Source organism: Sturnira hondurensis, unplaced genomic scaffold, assembly GCF_014824575.4.
Source record: "Sturnira hondurensis isolate 20B ecotype Veracruz unplaced genomic scaffold, ASM1482457v3 Scaffold0008196, whole genome shotgun sequence".
NCBI classification, from domain to species: Eukaryota; Metazoa; Chordata; class Mammalia; order Chiroptera; family Phyllostomidae; genus Sturnira; species Sturnira hondurensis.
Window position 1 is genome coordinate 4,530,917 of NW_028080827.1, and position 20,718 is coordinate 4,551,634.

At 39.6% G+C, this 20,718-nt stretch overlaps 2 protein-coding genes across 2 annotated transcripts in view; one reads left to right on the plus strand and one right to left on the minus strand.

Annotated features, from left to right (window-relative positions):
• Nucleotides 1-20,718, minus strand: part of SHC4 (SHC adaptor protein 4) — a 108,696-nt gene that overhangs the window by 38,188 nt on the left and 49,790 nt on the right. Inside the window, exons 3-6 of the mRNA XM_037054589.1 lie at nucleotides 19,992-20,055; nucleotides 16,141-16,260; nucleotides 5,729-5,782; nucleotides 1,359-1,410 (exon numbers count right to left, since the gene is read on the minus strand). Of these exons, the coding sequence (XP_036910484.1) occupies nucleotides 1,359-1,410; nucleotides 5,729-5,782; nucleotides 16,141-16,260; nucleotides 19,992-20,055 (290 nt within the window). The remainder of the gene's footprint in view (nucleotides 1-1,358; nucleotides 1,411-5,728; nucleotides 5,783-16,140; nucleotides 16,261-19,991; nucleotides 20,056-20,718) is intronic.
• On the plus strand, nucleotides 9,005-10,784 carry EID1 (EP300 interacting inhibitor of differentiation 1). Its single transcript, XM_037054590.1, has one exon. It carries the CDS (start codon nucleotides 9,137-9,139, stop codon nucleotides 9,704-9,706), a length of 570 nt encoding a protein of 189 aa, XP_036910485.1. The 5' UTR covers nucleotides 9,005-9,136; the 3' UTR covers nucleotides 9,707-10,784.

Here is a 20,718-nt window from a genome sequence, read left to right on the forward strand (position 1 = left end):
TTTACTGGGCACCTAGTACATGCCAGGTTCTGTGCGAGCAGCTGGCCCTCACTTGATTTCCGACCATCTCAACAGTTCCTGCTGTTGGATCTCCCGGCCTTAAGGCTTCTCTCGGAATCCATCTGCTGCAGCCTGCTTTGTGGACGGCATGCCCCACCCATTTGCCCACTGGATTATGTGCCCTCTGGGTGCCTCTTGGACTCTTTTTCTCCATATGCAATCTGCATTCTACTACGTTCCATTCATTTGCTCCCGAGCATGCCATATACATTTCAACCTCAACCTCTGTGTCTTACAGCTTTTTGAATTTCCAAATTCCACTCCATATATACCTAATAAATGTCCTGGGGCAAACTCTATTCCTGGGATGGCAGACAATGCTGCCCGGCTAATAGGTTCTAGTTAAGGAGGAGAAGTGTCCTAACACTCATCCCTAAGAGGAGTCCGAATGACCCAGAGTTAGGGATAAGTACCTGTAATAACCATGTCTGCACAGAGAAGTCCAATGACCTAAGGAACTTATGGTTCTTGACCCAAAGTGCTGCTAGGAGGTGAGTTTCTTGGGCTACCGTGCTAAATCCTGAGATGAGAAATCCAATCACCTCACTCTCCCATTCACTCAGCCATTCAACAGGATAGTTATTGGGTACCACCTATGTGCTAAGCGTTGTGATGAGAGCCTGAGGAAAAAATACTGAAAAAGGTAAATAGTTCCCACCTTCCTGGAGCCTTTAGTGAGTAAACACATCAATAAGTGAGTAGATAAAATAAAAATGTGGGAGAAGTGTTAACAAAACAAAAAATAAAGAGCTACGATGCAGCAGAGTGGGATACGGAAACTGGAAATAGGAGCTGCTCTCAACCAAAGACGGTCTCTCTGGAGAAGAGATATTCAGACTGAGATCAAAATGACGAGAAGTCAAACACTCCAAGGGATGTGCCAGGCCCTTGCAAGTGCATAAGCTACACACACACACACACACACACACACACACACACACACTGAGGCCCATGCAGGCCAATAACCCCACAAGCCTGAGTCTCATCAGTAATTCATTTGTCCACTGAAGATGTCTGGCCCTTCCTGTCAGAGCCAAAACAGCTTTCCTTTTGATTAAACAAATAGATAAGACTTTGGTTTATGGGTCTCTCAAGTGACTGGGATTTAAACTCCTCCTGTGTATTTTTTCCACTGTGCTCAGTGATTCATTTCCAATTCAAGTTTACACAATATTTCCAGAACCCAATACAGCACTCTGGTGATCCTTATCACTCTGTATACTAAAAATAATTGTTCACTACTTTTTAAAGTTGGTATATATCAGCTCTTAAGAAAATCTAGAAGTTGCTTTCCATACCTCGTTGATTAACTGGATCTTTAGCTACGTAGGCAACATAGTCTGTAGTATCCTATAAAAAAGGGAAAACAATTGCATTTAAAATGAATGGATTGTACTGTTGAAAGATAAAAGTACATTTGACATGATACCGAGGCAAATGAAGCAAGGACTTAAATATTAATATTAAGAGAAAAGAAAAGCATCTTAGGAGGAAGCATAAACAAATATACACTATATAATTCAGTACTTGTGGGGTCCATGTTCTCTGCCCCTTAAGTAGAGAATCTGAAGGTTAAAGATTAGAGGCAGACCGTGCCTTTTAATCATTAAGATTAAAAGAGAACTTCTCTTAAAAGGGAAGTGGGAAATATAATAGGACATAGATGCTTTAAAAACGGTTAGGGACTGGGGTTCTCTCCTGTGTTGAAGGGTGAAACACCAGGGCTTATACCACCACAGAGGCTCATAAACAAGGACGTGGGATCATGATTTCCCAGCTGTCCAAGTAGATACCACGTACACCAAAAAAACAGATTAAAGAAAAATGTTCGATTTTGTGGTAATTAGCTTGCTCCTTAAGTGCACTTACAGTGAAAATTAACTTAAGGAACAATAAAGCAAAAATACAAGCATTTATTTGATCAGGATAAAGAAAAGCCATTTGGGGGGAAAAAAAAAACAAAACAAAAAACAGATGTGCCCTGGCCAGTGTGGCTCAGTGTGGACTGAATGCTGGCCTGAGAGTCAAAAGGTCACATGCCTGGGTTTTGGGCCAGGTCACCAGTAGGCTGTGCAACAGGCAACCACACATTGATGTTTCTCTCCCTTTCCCCCTTCTTTCTAAATAAATAAATAAAATATTTTTAAAAATGTTTTTAAAAAAAGATGTGTTGCTAACTTTGGAAAAACTAACAAATAAAAAGCCCCTTGGTAACTCTGATGTGTACTAAAGGGAGTAAGGTGATGGATGAATGATAAGATTTTAATAATTAAAGATGCTTTTTCTTATCTCAGTTCTCAGGGAAAAAATACACACTGCCATTTGAAGATCAGAAGTATAATTCTCCAGAAGGAAGATACATCTACTGGCAGGAAATAGAAGCCCATGTCTCTGATACCCTCAAGGACAGTCACTTAATAATCCACAACGAACTACACAGGAACAGGGTCTCTGGATCAGCATAATTTGTTTTGACTTATTTAAAAAATAACACATTTAAATGAATTTCTCTCATGTAAAATGATAAAAGGCTTGAAATATCTTATATACAAATAAGTTCCTACCTATAGGCATTGTTCGATATTAATTTAGAAGGAAAGCCACAATCCCTGGGGACTTGGCTGCTGTTTTTAAAATTACAAGAGTGGGGGGATGCCCACGATGTTGTCTGGTGTGTTAGACGCCAGGAACGAGTCCATGGCACCTCTCCAGACCTTCATGTCCACATCTTCCAGAGAGTATCCAACTGTCTTACAGCTCTAAAATTCTGTATTTGTAAATGTCTGGGAGGGTTTAAAGAATGTTAAAAGTAAAGCACAAATAGTGGGAGAAACTCTATGAAAATGCATTTAATATGGTCCTACTCATAATACATTTTGAAATGGATCAAGTAAATGTAGATACAGAAGCATTACCAAGAACTGTCTTCAGGGCTGATAGAAGGAAGATAAGTAAACTGTTTTTGAGGAGAAAGCAAGGGTGAGGATGAGCAAGGGTCATGAAAAGTAAGGAAGAATACCCAGCATTCTTTAAACTTTAGAGAAAACCGGGTAGAAAGAAGAGCTCTCCATTAGGCCATGGAGACAGCTTCTGACCCTTTGTACCCAGTTAGCTGTGAAGTTGCACATTATCTCAGTGAGTATCCTAAAAAAATATGGGCGTGTGTTGGCAACATTGGTGATAGTTGTCCATTATCACTCTGTGCCAGGCAGGATCAGTTACACACATCATTTCACTCAATTCTCAAGACACTGCAAGGCAAGGGTAAGCCTTCCCCAGTTTACAGGGGAGGACCCTGTAGCCCAAACAGGATAAGTAAGTCAAGACTACTGGACTCCAAAGCTTGGCACTCTGCCCTACTACCTCCCTGACCTGAGGGTGCCACTTCACTGGGAGACCTCTACTACTAAGGTTGTGGTGGCCACGGTTTTGATTTCAATCAGCAGGCTGTCGCCCCAGCTGTAGAAAGCACCAAAGTCCCACTCCATTCAGTACGAAAAACCTTCCCACAGGGACCACGAATTCTTTACAGTTCGTTTTTGGTAGGGGCAATGCTTCGGTGGGTTGAAAGAACTAGAGAACTAAAGGCACATGAAGACAGTCTCAAAATAATTCAGATTCTGGAGAACTACAGCAGACATCGTGGAGAGCATACTTATGAGAAATGCTTATGGTAAATAAAAGGATTTGGACACCAATCCTATATATGAGGACTGTAACCCTTCAAACTTGAAAAGGGAAATTTAAGGCAAACAGCAACAATTATTTTTCACACTCCATTTATAGGACTCATTACTTAAAGCATCTTAAGGAACGTATTTTTGTTCCTTCATGGATGATCAAACCATAATGGGTTAGAAAGAGAAAAGACAGTGCAGGCCTTTTCAGGCTGGATTCCATCAACTCTCTCTGCTACCAAACACGTCCTTGGTGTCGCCGTGGGGCCTGATTACAGAGCCGCAGGATCAGACTTCAGATTCGGTCCTGGGCTCTCGCTGCAGCTGCTCAGTGGCAGCACCCCACATGTCCCATTTGCTAGTGAATCCACAATTAGCCATCTGTGAAGTCTCTTGGGGAAAAGGGGGAACTCTACAATTTGGTTTATTTTTCAGGGGTGGCACCATGGAACTAAAACATTCACTTGAAAATAACCATACTTAAAGCTGAAAGGTGAGGAAGTAGTGAAGCCTAAAGGGAAAATTAAGTATCCACTAATAAAAGAAACAAAAACCCAATGATTTAAAATCCTTTAAAGGTTGCTTTTCTCCCACAAGTTTCGAGGAAGCTCTAAAAGCAGGTTGTCAGGTCTGACATGTGTAAGTACTGTGAGTCACTGGTAGCCAATAGGGAGGCCAGCAATTACCAAAATGTTTTAAAGAATGAGCTGATTTAAACAGCATTTAACTTCTTTTTTGTATTTATTTTACATACAAAACAGCCAACGTCCAAGTGGAAGAACTTGCTTAAACATTAGAAGTCGGTAAAGGAAGCAATGTTTACACAGAGAAACTTCAGAACTTCATTTGTTTTTAGGATAGATTTTTTTTCCTTTAAATATTTAGCCTCGAGATCCAAATCAGTCAAAACCCCGCAGTGACACCAGCTGCCAGATTTAGCTTTTACTACCATTCCATTCCTCTCTTGGGATTCTAAGATATGTGTCCTACCATTTATGGCCCTAAATTTTATTCCTCATTTGGAAGAAAGAACCGAATGTGGTGGAGAGAGAAAAAAATGAACTGTTAAAAAGTGGATTTCATTGCCTCATTTCTGAAGGACATACTCTTTAATAATAAGTGCAAAGAAGAGGGCAACAAATTGTCAGTAAGGACAAGGACTTCACGTGTTCGCCGTGTTTTCCTGGCATTACTGATGTTCGATCATTACAAAAGTCAGATCCTGCCCGCCTCTAGCCTTCTCTAGGTTCACAGGTAGAAAGATGCCATGATGTCACAGAGGAGCAAAGTCCTCCCTCGAGTCCCTCAGTTTAAACAGATTTTTTGTTCGGCCACAGGCTTCTTAGCTTTAACACCCCTCTGCTTTTGCTCTAGTCTGGAAATGATGTGGTATCAAATCAGGGAATGACCCTCCACTCTGCAAAGTAAGCTTGCAGAGAGAGTACCATTCACGGGATATGAGCACCACGTGGCCTCTTGGTAGAGACAAACTGCTCTTCTCGGTAGAGAGAAATTGCTGTTTTCATCCCACCTGAGTGTTACCTCCGTAAATTTCTGCAACCCTGGTAGCTCATTCTAGATTAGACTAAGTTGCCATGTATGGTAGATCAGCTTCCCCTCATAGGCCAAATCCAAATGTTCAGTAGTATCTGCCTGGAACTCTGTGTGGAGAATTCTCAGGAAGGACTGCAACACATGTATGACATACTTGTTTTTCCTGATTGTGATGTTATCTATGAAAAGCTCCTCAGATTATAACTCTGTAGCTACTACCACAATGGAGTATTATTATTAGCTTACCTACTAATCCAAATATTTTAAAAATCAGTGACAGGACATATTTTGTCAAAACCAAATTTTTGACTCCCTGCTACATGTAGCTATTCACAAATTCTAATGAGAGATTTGGAAAGGACAGGTAGTGGCTAACATGCTTTACGTGGAAGTTCTTTTACCTCTTATAAAAAGAACTTTTATGAATCCATACTTACAGGATCCCCTCCAGAGGCAAATGAAATAGACTGCATATGATGATTTGCAATAATCTGGAAAACATAACAAATTAAACATGTACGATGCTATAAATTAATTAGTCCTAGCTACACACAATCTAACAGTAACAGGCACACGTTTCACTTTGGCTCGGACGGCGTCCTTTGAAACCACCCCACCCACATTTTGTAATCTTCTCACTTTGACCCTGAAATTCAGGTGGGTTTGACATGCCCATCTCACTGGCCCTCTCCTTGCAGGTGGACACATGATCCATGTCTAGCCAATCAGAAAATATTTGAACACATCAGAGCCAATCAGTATCTTTGAGGAGAAACGGGATAGGGACAAAAGGAAAGGGTATCTCTCTCTCTGCCATTAAAGACCATGTAAGCCCAGAATTTGGGGGAGCCATCTTTGGCGGACACATGGGAAAACTTTACCGGAAAAATGAAGTTTACCTCTGGAGAAAATCAGCTGAGAATTAAAAATAGAATAAAGTCTGATGGTAACATTGTTTTATCATATTAACCAATACAATTCCTGTCTCCCTTTATCTTTTTTATTAATTAATTTATCTTTATATAAATTAGTGTGGATCTTTATATAAATTAGTGGGTTTCAGTCATTTGCCATGAAAATTATCCTGAAGAACTAACATTAAGATTTCCAATATGAAGTAAGATTATTCAAGTGAACTGCATAACTTAGCCAAGATTATCTCTTTTACATGATATCCTAGGATTACTTGTTTGCAATACCCAATGTGTAACGACCAATTTGCAGAGATGTATTTGTCATACTGTATTTGTCAAACTGTTCAAGGTTCATTTAAATACCAATTGTGCACCTATTTACTAATCTCATCTTCACTGGTGTTTAACAGAATATACTAAAGTAGCTTAGAGAAAATGACCAGGCAATTCTACTCCCACATGTATGTATACCCAACAGAACTGTATAAATATGTGCACCAAAGGCATGCTTAAGGAAAATAATCACTGCCCTTTTCATAACAGAGCACAAATGTAAATGGTCCCAACCGGGACTACTGTGATATTAGCAATGAACTACCACGTAGCAACAGTATGTTTCTTCAGCAAAAGTAACCAGACACACAAAAAATACAGGCTGCATGGTTTCATTTACAGATTCAAAAACAGGCAAAACTATTTTATTCTGCTTGAAGTCAGGACAGTGGTTACTTCTGGGCAAAAGAGAGACGGCAAGAGGTTTTCTGGGAAGAAATGGTGTTGCTTCATCTGGGAAGTAGTTACACAACTATGTTCATTTCGTGATAATCTTGACATGTGCACTTTTCTCTATTTACATTTCAGTTAAATTGATTACTAAAAACAAATCAATACACAAAGATCAATGTCATTCCTCCACATCAGCAATAGCCCATTAGACACTGTACTTGGAGGGTAGAGGGAGGCACATTTTACAAAAGTATCTATGTATAAATCTTAGAGGAATCGCTCAAAGATTTTTTGAAAATTTCGTCAAAGGGTGTAAATATTACCTGAACAACTAAAAAGTAAAAAGATATATATTCCCTTTATGGATTAGAAGATAATATTGTAAAGATGTCAATTCTTCCCTAAATTAATGTGTAATTTCCATGCAATTCCAATAAAAATTCCACCAATGCCTTCAGGGAATGTTTCATGCTGTTCTAAAATTTACATGGAACAATATAGGTGCAAAAAAGCTAAAGAAATTTTTTTGAAGAACAAAAATACTAGACTTTTTCCTTAATAGCAAAGCATATTATAAAACTAGAAATTCATTACAATATGAAGTCTAAAAACAGACTCACACAGTCATGGGTTTTTAGTCTATAATAAATGTTGCATCACACAGACGAAGTACAAGTGATCAGATTAGTGGAGTTGGATACATACATACACACACACATACACACACACACAAAGGGAAAAATATAAATAAACCCTGTCTTCATATAATCTATATAAATGTTCAATTCATAAAAGGTTTATAAATATACCAGGATACCGATAAAAGATTATGCTTCTGATCTTTGAGACAGGAAAAACCCATTTTAGTATACAGAAAAAAACATACAAAAAAATCCCTTAAATTAGATTATATAAAGACTCTTTTTAAAACTTTTGTATAAGACCCCTAAACAGGACAAACAACAGTAAATAAGAATACATTTGTAACATGTAAAACAAAGTATTCAATATAAGAGTTTATAAGAAATTTGTATGCATCAATAAGAAAAAAATAAACTCAAAATAAGACCAGTTAATTTTTAGAATGCAAATGCTCAATAAATATATTGAAAAATAATCTTCAAGAAATTAAGACTATTCAAAATAAAGCAAGAGACATTAAATTGACAAAACTGTCAGGTTCAGTGCAATCAAGTGTGGCAAGGGTGTGGATATTCTCAAACACCGTTGGCTAGAACTTAAATTTGTACAGCAAATTTAGAAAGCAATTTGACAGTATTTACTACAACTAAAGTATGCATACTCTCTGACTCCACGTTTCTGCTTCTAGGTATTTATTCTAGAGAAATACTGGCAAACGTGGACATTCATTTAGCCAGTTTATAGTATCAAAAAATCAGAAATTATTTTTACACAGGTCAACCATAGCATAGGTACACAAAGGGAACGGTATGAAAAAAATACATATACTAACAAAGCTATAACTTCAAGACAACGCTGAGATGTTTGTTTTGCAAGTTGAAGACAGTTACGTGAGACATCATAAAAAAGCGGGATTTTTCGGTGAGAATTTAATATCTCTGTAAATGCAAAGAAAAAGGATTTAAACAATACACACCAAACTGATAATAATGAAAAATTCTCTCTTGTAAAAAGAAATGGGACCGAGTATTTCCTCACTACAACTTTTTTAAAAGAGCACGGATAATATGCTTAGATATGAATTTAACTTTTTCTAATGAGGATCCGTTCTTAACATGTTGATTTCTGGTTGAGAACACTGGGAGCTTTGGAAGTGTGGATTTAGAAGCCACTACCACAGACAACAGGTAGTTAAAACCCGGAGCAGACGCGATGGTCAGAGGTGGAGGGAGGAAGGAGGACGATAGAGTGAGTTACAGCAGGCACCTATTTCCCGGTTTGTAACATCATAAGCAGCACAGGGGTTAAGTAGAAGGGAGACGAAGTGACGCTCCTGCTTTGCACAATCTTAAAATACAAAACATAGACCACCAAGCCTAGCTGATTCCTTTCCCAGAAGCCAACCACTCCATCCCGAGCAGCGCGCGCGGAGTGGGCGGCGGAGTGTGGGGGTCACGCAGACGCGGAGGTTTGCGCCGTTTGCGCACGCGCACAAACACACGGCAGCATTGCTCGGATCCAGCTGAAAACGCCTTGCAGGAGGTTGAGCTTCCCGTACGTACCATGTCGGAAATGCACCAGTTGTCCAAGCTGTATGAAGAAAGCAATGACCTGCAGATGGATGTGATGCCTGGCGAGAGTAACCCTCGGCGGATGGAGGTAGGCAGTGCGGGCCGGGCGCCATCCGAATATCCGTCCAGCAACCGAGCCCGGCCACAGCTCGAGGAGGACGGCCTAATGGAGGAGGAGGGGGCCCAGCCAATGGCGGGGCTGGTGGGCGACCCAGGCCTTGCTAAGCAGCCCGGCCCGGGGGAGCAGCCAGGCCAGGCTGCTGGTCCTGACTTCGAGAGCGAGGGTGAGGACTTCGATGACTGGGAGGATGACTACAACTATCCAGAAGAGGAGCCGCTGAATGCTGCAGGCTACAGAGTATCAACGGCCCTCGAAGAAGCTAACAAGATGTTTCTGAGAACACCCAGAGCGGGAGAATCAGCCCTGAACGGTGGTTTTCAGATGCATCAAGAGAAGACCCCTTTTGATCAGCTGGCTTTTATCGAAGAGCTTTTTTCACTTATGGTTGTCAATCGTCTGACCGAAGAACTGGGATGTGATGAGATTATTGATAGAGAGTAGTTAAATGCAGTTGAAGAGGAGGAAACTACTTGAGGAGGGATCCAAAATTCCACTGTCTCGGGTTTATTTCAAATAGTCATGTGCCAATGAGAAAGTTGATCTTCAAAAAAAAATGTTTTCCTGTTTAGCGGAATAGACTAGGCAGTGACTGTACAGTTGCGAAAAAGAAAAAAATTGTTAAAGAAAAAGGATCTTAGGACTGTTGAAACTGGTTTTCAAGAGTATCCTTAAACACTATGGCTTTGACTTTGTTATCCATCCAGAATATTTTCTTTGCATTGTGGAAAATTCCATATATCCATAAGAAGTGATTTCCCAAGAATATGTCAAGACCAAGACAAATTGCTAGTACAACAGCTAATTACTGATAGTAATTACAAGAGGAAAAGTAGTGTGTCCAACTGAAAACACCAGATGTCTTTGAGTTATTCGGACAGAAAGCCAATTGAGTAAACTCTGAAGGTTCCACTTTGTGATCTGTCCAAGCTACACTTATCAAAGGCTAAATTTTTAGTGTGTGACAAGTGACCCTTCTTAGTATTCCAGGAGGGTAAGCAAACCCAGAAAGAAATATGTATCTTGTGTAATGTATCTTAACATGTTTCCAAGGGCATATGAAATTGTATTTGTACATATATCTTGATCAATAGTAAAGCTACTGTGATCTGTAATTCAAGAAAATTCATTATCTTGATCATATTTTAAAAGTCAGAAATGAAATAAATCCTTATTAAATTTTCAGATTCAGACATTAAAAATATATGTAAAAGTACAAAGAAAACAAACTATTTCTAATAGGGAAATTTTGTTTTAGCTCTCTGGTTTCCATTGAACTTTACAGGGAAAAAAACTGGTTGAACTTTATAACAAAAGAAGTGTTAAGAAGGGTTAAGTGGAAATTGTCAAGTAAAAGGAATGTCCTACATTGAAAAAAGACATTATGAACAATTATGCCGTCAACCTATAAAGGTTTTAAACCTGTCCATAAATTTCTGAAGTTTCCCTCTGTCTCCTCCTTTAATTAAGCTTGTTATTGTTTATTCACCAGCATTTAGACAATAAAATTTCTTGTTCTGTGTATTTTGGTTGGCTAATAGTATTCCATATATACTATTTTTATTGTATCCTGCTTTTTCAATGTATTATTGCAACCACATTATTATTTAAATTTAACCACTATAAGGTAAAGTGTTCCAGCTTCAAATACATGATTTGCAACTTAATTTGTGGAAACTAAATTTAGTAAATTCCTATACGAGAATTTGCTAACCTGGGGAAATTAATGAACATGTTGCTATGGTTATTTTATTAGGGTTCTAAAGTTCTCTGATAATTATGTCAGAAGCCTGTGACCAGTAAAACAGTATATTAGCAGGTCATATGATCAGTAAAAAGGTACTAGATGTTCCTGCTCCATTATGATAGCAAAAGACACATCCAATACAACACAACTCAGAGCCTTACAGAGGGGATTTGTTTTCTCTAAAACATGGAGATTGACAAGGATGAGCATAATCACTGGTTTGGTGGGGAGGAAGAGAGAGATGGGGAGACTAGATAGGAGGTAACAAACTTAATCCTGTCTCACTTCTTTGGTTACACTTTCAGACAGCCTGTAGCTGCAGTGACATGAGTCTGTGGATGAAGAGTCAGTTACTTGTGTGATGTGAATTAACCGTACTCTGAGAAGAAAAAGAGGATGCCAGTACACAATGAACTGACCAGCTGCATCTACCTCCAGATAAAGATGTCAGGAAATAGGCTCAGAAAAAACAGGTCTGCACACCTGGAGGTGTGATTCTGTTTCTCTGGACTGACAGGAGCAAGAGAAGGGGAAAAGAAAACCACTCCCTGTTGGGTTTGAAGGCTTGTTTGCAGAAAAAGAACTGCATTCTGCTGTTGACATGGAATGGTTGATTGTTGCTCTTAAAAATAGGCAGTGAACTGAGAGACTACTGAAATTAATACTTGGTAATTTACTGAAGGTAGAAAATGGTAACATATTGAACACCCCTGTTAGGGGTGTACTCTTATAATATATTTATCACAGTCTGGAACCAACCTACCTGATTCAAATCTAGGCTCCACTACTTACTAGCTTTGTAACTAGGTAAATTATCTAATATTTCTTCCTTATGGCCCTGAATTGAAAACAGGGATAATTAGATATATGTGTATTTTCATTAAATGGGAACTAAAAGGATTCTGGGGAAATTCTGTTCCTGATTTTGTGATGGGAGAGGGAACTTAAAGAAGCTTATGAGTATGTAGTGTGATTTCAGGAGCATTTTCAGGATCTGTTCATAAATATTACAAATGTTTGGTTAAATCAGACATCCCACATCAGCTGCCATAAGGACACAAGTCTGTTTTGTTTGGCTCAGACTTCTAATTTTAATTTTTTAAAGATTTTTATTTAGTTATTTTTAGAGAGAGGGGAAAGGAGGGAGAAAGAGCAGAGAAACATCACTTGCGTCTTGCGCACCCCCTACTGGGTACCTGGCCTGCAACCCAGGCATGTGCCCTGACTAAGAATCAAATCAGCAACCCTTTGATTTGCAGGCCAGCACTCAATCCACTGAGCCACACCAGCAAGGGCTAATTTTAATTTTTTAATTATTGTATTGTTTATGCTATTATAGTTGTCCCACTTTTTGCTCCATTGCCCCCCTCCACCCTGCCTGCCCCTACTTCCATAGTCCCCTCACCATTATCCATGTCCATTGGTCCTTCATGTATGTTCTTTGACTAGTACCTTCACCTTCTTTCAGTCAGTCCCTGCTTCCCCCCTCCCTTTTTACAGGTGTCAGTCTGTCCCATAATTCTGTGCCTCTGGTTCTGTTTTGCTCATTAGATCCCTCTTATAAGTGAGATCATCTGGTATTTGTCTTTCACCAACTGGCTTATTTTATTTAGCTTAATAGTCTGCAGTTCCGTCCATTCTGTTGCAAAAGGTAGGCATTCCTTTCTTTGTACTGCATATTATTCGATTGTGTTAATGTACCAGTTTTTTTTTATCTCCTCATCTACTGATGGGCACTTAGGCTGTTTCAAAATCTCGGCTATTGTAAATAGCACTGCTATGAACATTGGGGTGCATATATTTTTTAAATATTTTATGTATTTATCTTTAGAGGGGAAGGGAAGGAGAGAGGAAGGAAACATCAATGTATGGTTGCTTTTCGTGCATCCCCTGCCGGAAACTGGCCTGCAACTCAGGCATGTGCCCTGACTGGGAATCGAACTTCGATCATCTGGTTCGCAGGCCCGTGCTCAATCCACTGAGCTACACCAGCCAGGGCAGGGTGCATATATTCTTTTGAATCAGTGTTTCAGGGTTCTTCAGGTATGTTCCCAGCAGTGGAATTGCTAGGTCAAAAGGCAGTTCCATTTTTAATTTTTTTGAGGAAATTCCACACTGTTTGTCCTAGTGGCTGTCCCAATCTGCACTACCACCAACAGTGCACTAGGGTTCCCTTTTCTCCACATCCTCGCCAGCACTTGTTGATTTCTTAACAATGGCCATTCTGACTGGTGTGAGGTGGTATCTCATTGTGGTTTTAATCTCCATCTCTGATGGCTAGTGATGCTTAGCATTTTTTTTCCGCACATCTCTGGGCCCTCTGAGTGTCCTCCTTAGAGAAGTGTCTGTTCAGGTCCTTTGCCCACTTTTTAATTGTATTCTTTGTCTTCCTGGTGTTGACTCTTATAATTCTTAATGTATTTTTGAGATTAAACCCTTGTTCAACGTATCATTGGCCAGTATGTTCTCTCATGCGGTCAGTTCCCTTTCTATTTTGATGATGGCTTCTTTAGCTGTGCAGAAGCTTTTTAATTTGATGTAGTCCCATTTGTTTATTTTATTCTTTTTATTTCCCTTGCCCTAGGAGATAATACTGCTAGAGAAGATATCTGAAATTTTACTGTCTATGTTTTCCTCTAGGATTTTTATGATCTATTTAAGTCTTTCATCCATTTTGATAATTTTTATTTCTTAATTAAAAACCAACACTTCATAATCAAGAAAGCAGTAAAACTCACACGTTTCTATTTGTCCCTACCTTTCCCCCCACCCCCCAGAGTGGGACATCTGGCAGTTCCTGACCTATACTGACATGGGAAAGCGTCCAATTCACCCTTATATAGGGAAGGTCTTCGGTTGGCCATGTTCTCCACCGTCTTGCTGCCACGGAGTCCAGGTGGCACTCGGCAGTTACCACTGCGTCTGCACCACTGCTTTTTCTCGTACCTAAACACTGCACTACCTGCCTGGCCTCGTCAATATGTGAGGCTAACGGACGTCTCTATTTTCTGCTTGTTTTACCCTCCTTATCTCTTTGTTACCCTTCTCAGTTTCAGTAGCTGTTAGAGTTTGTGGTAGGTGATGTAGAAATGAATAAAGAAATAGTAACTGGAAATTACTGAGACTGACAGTGTTGCTTAAGGCCCTAAAATACTGTATTAAAGTATGTCAAGGAATCCTATTACTTGAATTTTTGTAATTTCAGGCCCCATTCCAGCAGTGAGCTGATCACAACCCTATTCCATGTCACCAGTGAAGAAAAGGTGTGATGCATTCCCAAAGGCACCTCATTGCCACAACTACCGGTAGCAGAAGCCCCCCAAGCCCACCATCCCTTCTGTCCTGCCAGAATGATTATGGGCGTGTGACAACGCCACCTCTCATTGCAGTGACCTGGAGAAAAAGGTAGTGGAGGAGAAATTCTGAGAGGAAACTATACCGACCACAACCCTGTTATTCCTAAATTCCTCATTCCACAGGCACACTGCAAAAAGCCAGTTTTTGAAATGTTCATTAGATTCCACACATCAGGCTGTGGCCATATTGGCTCCAGCTCCACCTCCTACCATACAATACTCATAATTCGAGGGCTCCCCTGTTCAATGACATCTCATAACGAAAAGGATTAAGCATTGCTGGTGCCATGCGCATGGGTGGAAACTAAAAATAAATTTTAAATCTACAAATGTCTTGAAGGCAAAGCATCTGAAATACTGAACGAATGTCTTACCTTCCACCCTGAAACACTGCACCTTTAAGTATAGCCCCCAATGTTCTGCTGTCGCCATACCAACGGTAACGCTGGTTACCGTTGGTATGTACACCTCTTTTTGAATAATCAGTGAGGGCCCAACTGGACAGAAATCTGCTTTGACCTGTTTCATGTTAAGCACTTCCTCCATGATGATTTATACTACTGTGTAATCAATATATCTTATTCTGCTTTTGCAGTTAGAGAATAAAGCAACCCTCAAAACCACAGTTGAATTTTTTGGCAAAAAATGAAAGTCAGAATGTATATAACTATACTTATATATTACTGACAGTTCTATCATTTTATACAGTATGTTTCCCCTGTTAAGTACTGAGTATATGAAAAGGTCTCGAAGAATGTTGGAATAAATAATAACAATAATGGGTATCATATGACTGGCACTGTGCTGAGTGATTTACACGCATGATACTACTTCATCCCCTAAATGACCCTGTGAGACGTACAGTTGCTAAGTCCATCCCCTCAGAATCTCTGTGAGCAGGTCCTGTAACTCTCATTTCACTGATGAGGAAAGTTCAGTGGTAGGGTAGCTTGCTCATTCATAGCAAAGCCAAGCCAGGATTTCAACCCATGTGACCTCAAAAGCTTGCTGTGTTAGCACTGCCCAGTACACATTAAACCTTCCATGAGTCCCTGATCAACAGCACTTTGTACAGTAAAGCTTAAATATTAAAAATCTCAAATCACTGCAAATTAGATAAAAACTAGACTAACCCACATAAATAAGCTGATATAAGGAAGTTCGTTTAAAAAGTAAAAAGCAGGTCAAAACGTGTCCTGTTTGAAGGTACACAGCCCAGCGCCTTTGTACATCAACAGTGCTGTTCTTTGAGAACTAAGGTTAACAGTGAAAACTCAGGCGAACCATAAACCATCAGAGATGAGAAAATCATGTTTCTACAATAACATTTTTTAAAGCGTTCAACCTCAAGGGTTGTAAGAAAATGTTTTCTGCTTAAATTTCACTTAGCCAGAACATTAACCCGAATATCACCCCTCCTCTGTCCTTAATTCTGATAATGAAATTGCTCTTTCTTCACAGAGGGCTGGTGGAGAGGAATAAATGGCTGATTCAAAGACAGAAGCTGCCAAATGATATTCGCTATATTCTTTGCACCTTGGTTCTTATTGCAGTTAGTTAGGTAAAGGGAAGGTATGCAAGCAGTCAGATGGCCCTGTGATGGGCTAGGAATGCTGTTCCAATTTTTGGTATGTATAAATCCTTTGCAGGTTTTTTCCCCTCTGCCTTAGTAAATTAGGTATGGTCTGTCTGAAACTTTATTTTCTTTATTATGCCCGGGCTCCTCCAGAGAAATAGATAACATGTTAATCTATAAATGACATCCATGATCTTACCTGTTGGTTGTCAAGATTCATCAGGGTGAGGCTGCATGTTGAGATGGTCAGTTTTATATTCATTCCCGAAAACTGAAGATTACTTTTGCCAAGAACTGTTGATAGGAACTTAACTGGAGGCTTTAAAAAGAACACACAACACTCTTAAGTTATGAATTTCTGTTACAGAATTAATGTTCTTTAAATGTTAAAAAATAAGTCAAATGACATGAAATGACTTTTTTATAAAAAGTTTTTAAAAATTAGAATACAGTAAATTCTCTAGTGAAATCTGAGCCCTCAGAACTTTTCTCATACATTCCTCTCTCCCCAAGTGTTGGGAGTCGGGGCCTGGTGTACATGACAGGAATTCCTGTGACAGTTTGGACCAACTGCACTCTCAAGTCCTTTTGGACACCATGAGTGTTGAGAAAAGAAAAGGTTGCTGTCTACGTTTCTTATGATGACCAAGAATATGAAAAACAATATGCATAAACGTATGGGATGCAGCAGTGCTTAAATAGAGAATGTATAGTTCTAAACTCATCAAAAAAGAAGGAAGATCTTAAGCCCTGGCTGGTGTAGCTCAGTGGATTGAGTGTGGGCCTGCAAACCAGAGGATCGCGGTTCGATTCCCAGTCAGGGCACATGCCTGGGTTGCAGGCTGGTTCCCTGCAGGCCAACTCCCAGCAGGGGATGCACAAAAGGCAACCATACATTGATGTTTCTCTCCCTCTCCTTCCCCTCTAAAGATAAATAAACAAATAAATAAATAAAAATCTTAAAAGAAAAAAGAAGGAAGATCTTAAATCAACAACCTAGCTTTACAACTGAAGGAACTTGAAAAAATAAACCAAACCTAAAACTAGCAGAAGGAGAGAACATGAAGACTGGAGCATGAAGGATAGAAAGAGAAGAAAAAATCAACAAAACCCAAAGTTGGTTCTTCACAAAGGTCAACATTGACAAACCTTTAGTTAGACTAATAAAAAGAACATTTACATAACTAAGATCAGAAATGAAAGTGGGGCCCTTATTGCCAATTCAACAGAAATAAAAAGAATTAGGAGTACTATAAACAATTGGATGCCAACAAGCTGGATTACCTAGATGAGATGGACACATTCCTAGAAACATTAAACCCACGAAGACCAGATCATGAACACATAGAAAATCTGGATAGACCTGTAACTGGTCCAGACAAACAAGTGTTGACCAGGACTTGGGGCAACGGAAGTCCTGTGCGCTGCTGCTAGGAATGTAAAATGGCGCAGCCACCATAGAAAACGATGTGGCAGTTCCTCAGAAAACTAGAAATAGAATTATTATATGACTAGCAATTCCACTTCTTGTGATACATCCCAAAAAACTGAAAGCAGAGACTTGAACAAATGTCTGGATCTCTGTATTCCTAGCAACATGATTCACGTTAGCTAAATGAGGAAGCACCCCAAGTGGGCATGAACATATAAATGTATAAACAAAATGCATTATGTACATACAATGGGATGTTATTCAGCCTTAAAAAGTAAGAAATTCTGAAACATGCTACAACATGGATGAATTTTGAGGACATTATGCTAAGTGAAAAAGACAGATACAGGGTGAGTCCACTTACATGAAGTACTTAGTTGTCAAAATCATAGAGACAGAAAGTAGAATGGTGGATGAAGTGTGATTCCTGTTGCCTATTTTCTTTATCCCAATAAAGCAGAATTCCTTTCTCTCTCTCATTCTCTCCTCCCCCCAGCACACATGCACACACACAGTGGAATGGAGAAAGAGAAGAATGGGAAGTTATTTACTGGGTAAAGAGTGGGGGTTTTACAAGATGAAAAGAGGTCTGGAGATGGTGGTGTTGACTGCGCAACAACATGAAAGTACTTTATATCACTAAACTGTATACTTAAAAATAGGTAAACTTTATATATATTTTACCATAATTTTTTTAATTGGGGGAAAAGAAAATATAAAACATTTTTTAAATGATTGGGAGAGTCCGTGGCATGTATTATTCGATAAATGCTAGCTTATAAAAATTAAAATTCTCTTATTTTATTCTTTAAAAGTGTACTTTCTGGAACAATAACAGCGTGGTTTATTTTGTCTTATGTTTTGGTGTGTGGGCTCCCTACTCCTGAAATGAGAAAGTCTTAAGTGAACAAGCCTGTTTCTTGGGATCATCTGGTTGACGCATTTGTTCATAGAAATTCTGAGAATCAGGAGGATGCTGGAGGCCATGGGTTCCATCAAAGAAACGAGCAATAGGCAGTCCCACTTCAAAGGCCGTCTCTCAGAGTGTTCCCTACCATGGGGCTCATCTGAGTCATTCTGAGTTACTCTGGGTTCAGCTCTATGCAAAATGATGAGGAATGATGCAGAATGATAACGAGGCAGGGTAGTATGGAAATAGAGCACGAAGATGGGAATCTTAAGACCTGGCTTTGACAGCATGCTCTGATCGTCATCATCCTAATGACACAAGGTAAGTCCCTTCTCGGAACCACAGCTTAGAAGCTGGCCAAATGAGATGGCTGGACTAGAAAATACCTAAAAATTCTTTCCCTCTTAAACAGTTCACATTTCTATGATTTATATAGTTATCTTAAGAGCCTTCACATATCTTTTGGACTTTTCAAAGCAACTAAACATTCTAGGTTTAAAAGCTTAATAACAATAATTCTAATTACCATTGTTATTGAAAGTCTCAGATGTGTCCGACACTATGTTAAGTACTCTGTAGATACCATTTTATTTAATTCGTACACAACTGTATAAAGTAAGTGTTATTTTCTCCCACTTTACAGATGAGGAAACCAAGGACCCAAAGGGGAAAGTGATGAAGTGACTTGTCCAAGGTCACAGTTAGTTAGTAGTATTAAAGAGAAGAACCACAGGCCCCAAATGGAGTCACTTGTGCTAAAGCCCATGACCCTGAACCTAAACTTGATGCCTGACCTAACTGCAGTTTCAGACCTTCTCCAGAAATGCATCTTAATCTGCCAATCTGAAATTTCCTGGTGAGTCCCAATGAGGTAATCTCTCACATGGGCCCTCAGCACCCTGAAAAGGAAACTGAGGCAATCTGCCTGATGAGACCCCTGATTTTCCCTAGTGGAAGGTAACCTTGCCTAAAACAGTACTTTCTTTTGGTCTTTTTTTGCTAATAGCTTTCTTTTCCATCACAGTTTTCTGCCTACAAAAGCCTTCTAAATTGTAGAGATGCTCAGAGGTCCTCTCTGTTTATCAGATGGGATGCCGCCCAACTGATGAATCACTCAATAAGGCCAATTCCATCTTCAAATTTACTTGATTGAACTTTTGTTCTTTTAAAAGGAGGAGGCAGAGGCAGGATTTAAACCCAAGTCTGTCTGACACCAAAACTTGTGCTCCTTCACCATGTTCTCTTCTACGGCTGTGTTCTCATTTCACCTCTGCCAGCACCCATGTTCCCATTTGAAAATAGGCCAAGGAACTGGAAAAGTCTAGATGTTAAAAGTCTAAATTGGAAGGCACGCAACTGGTCATCTGGTTCAGCACTGTAACTACAGGAATGAGAATGGAGTCTCGGAGAGAGGAGGGACCATGTTAAAATGAAAACAAAGACCCAGGCCTGGACCCCAGATTTTCCCACTCGTAACCAGGTGCTTCTTCCACTGCCACTCTCGGCATTGCCATTTAAGACAGTGTCGGGCAAGCCGGGAAAAGTTTAGGGATGGGCGCAACTTTGAGTTGCATCTCTAATATCATGCCAACTAATAAAGGCCATTCTGGACCTTAAGTCATCTGGTGGGACGGACTAACAACTATTTTGATATCCTCTTTCCCACAGTTGGGAAAATATAAAACAAGAAAACCACACCGATATTTACCTTTCGCTTTTTTATGGCTCCATTTGCCCCAGGGACAGCTTCACACAGGCGACTTATTGCTTCCCTAGGGAACAAAAACCATAGAAAGACTTAGCGTACCATCTGTCACGCAGCAAATGTTCAACAAATGTTAGCAAGTATTATGAATGAAATGTACACACATAGAATGGGGATTCTGAAGTAAACGGCCTTCCCCTGCCCCGCTGTAGGAGCAAATATCATGCTTGGTACTTCTGCAGTTCAAACCTGAGAAAACCCAGCAACACCCTAATGCTGAAAAATTGCTCTACATTCGGAAGCAGTTCCACCATTCACCTTCATCTCTTTTTCACTCTTGTATTTTCAGGTTTGGTTTTGAGTGTTGTTGATTTTTAAGCAAAAAGGAGGGGCAGAATTTGATCGGGAATATTTTGCAGTTTACCTTTAGCATAATCCTCTCTGGGGCACTATGAATAAAAAGCTTCATAGTATCTCAGCACCAAAGACAATTAAATAGATCTAAGAACTGGGCATTAGAGGAAGTTTGAAAGGATAGGGAGAGAAGTGAACTTCCGGGTGGTCTCCCATGGAGCCTTATTGACTAAATTACTACAACAAGCCATCGAGCTCTCACGTAATCTCACAGAAGAAAAGAAAATCAATAACAAATTTCCTCCTTTGCTTATTTTTCTGCCTTACTGTATATTGGACTTCCTGAGAGAAAGGCACCACTAAAATAAGTAGTTGT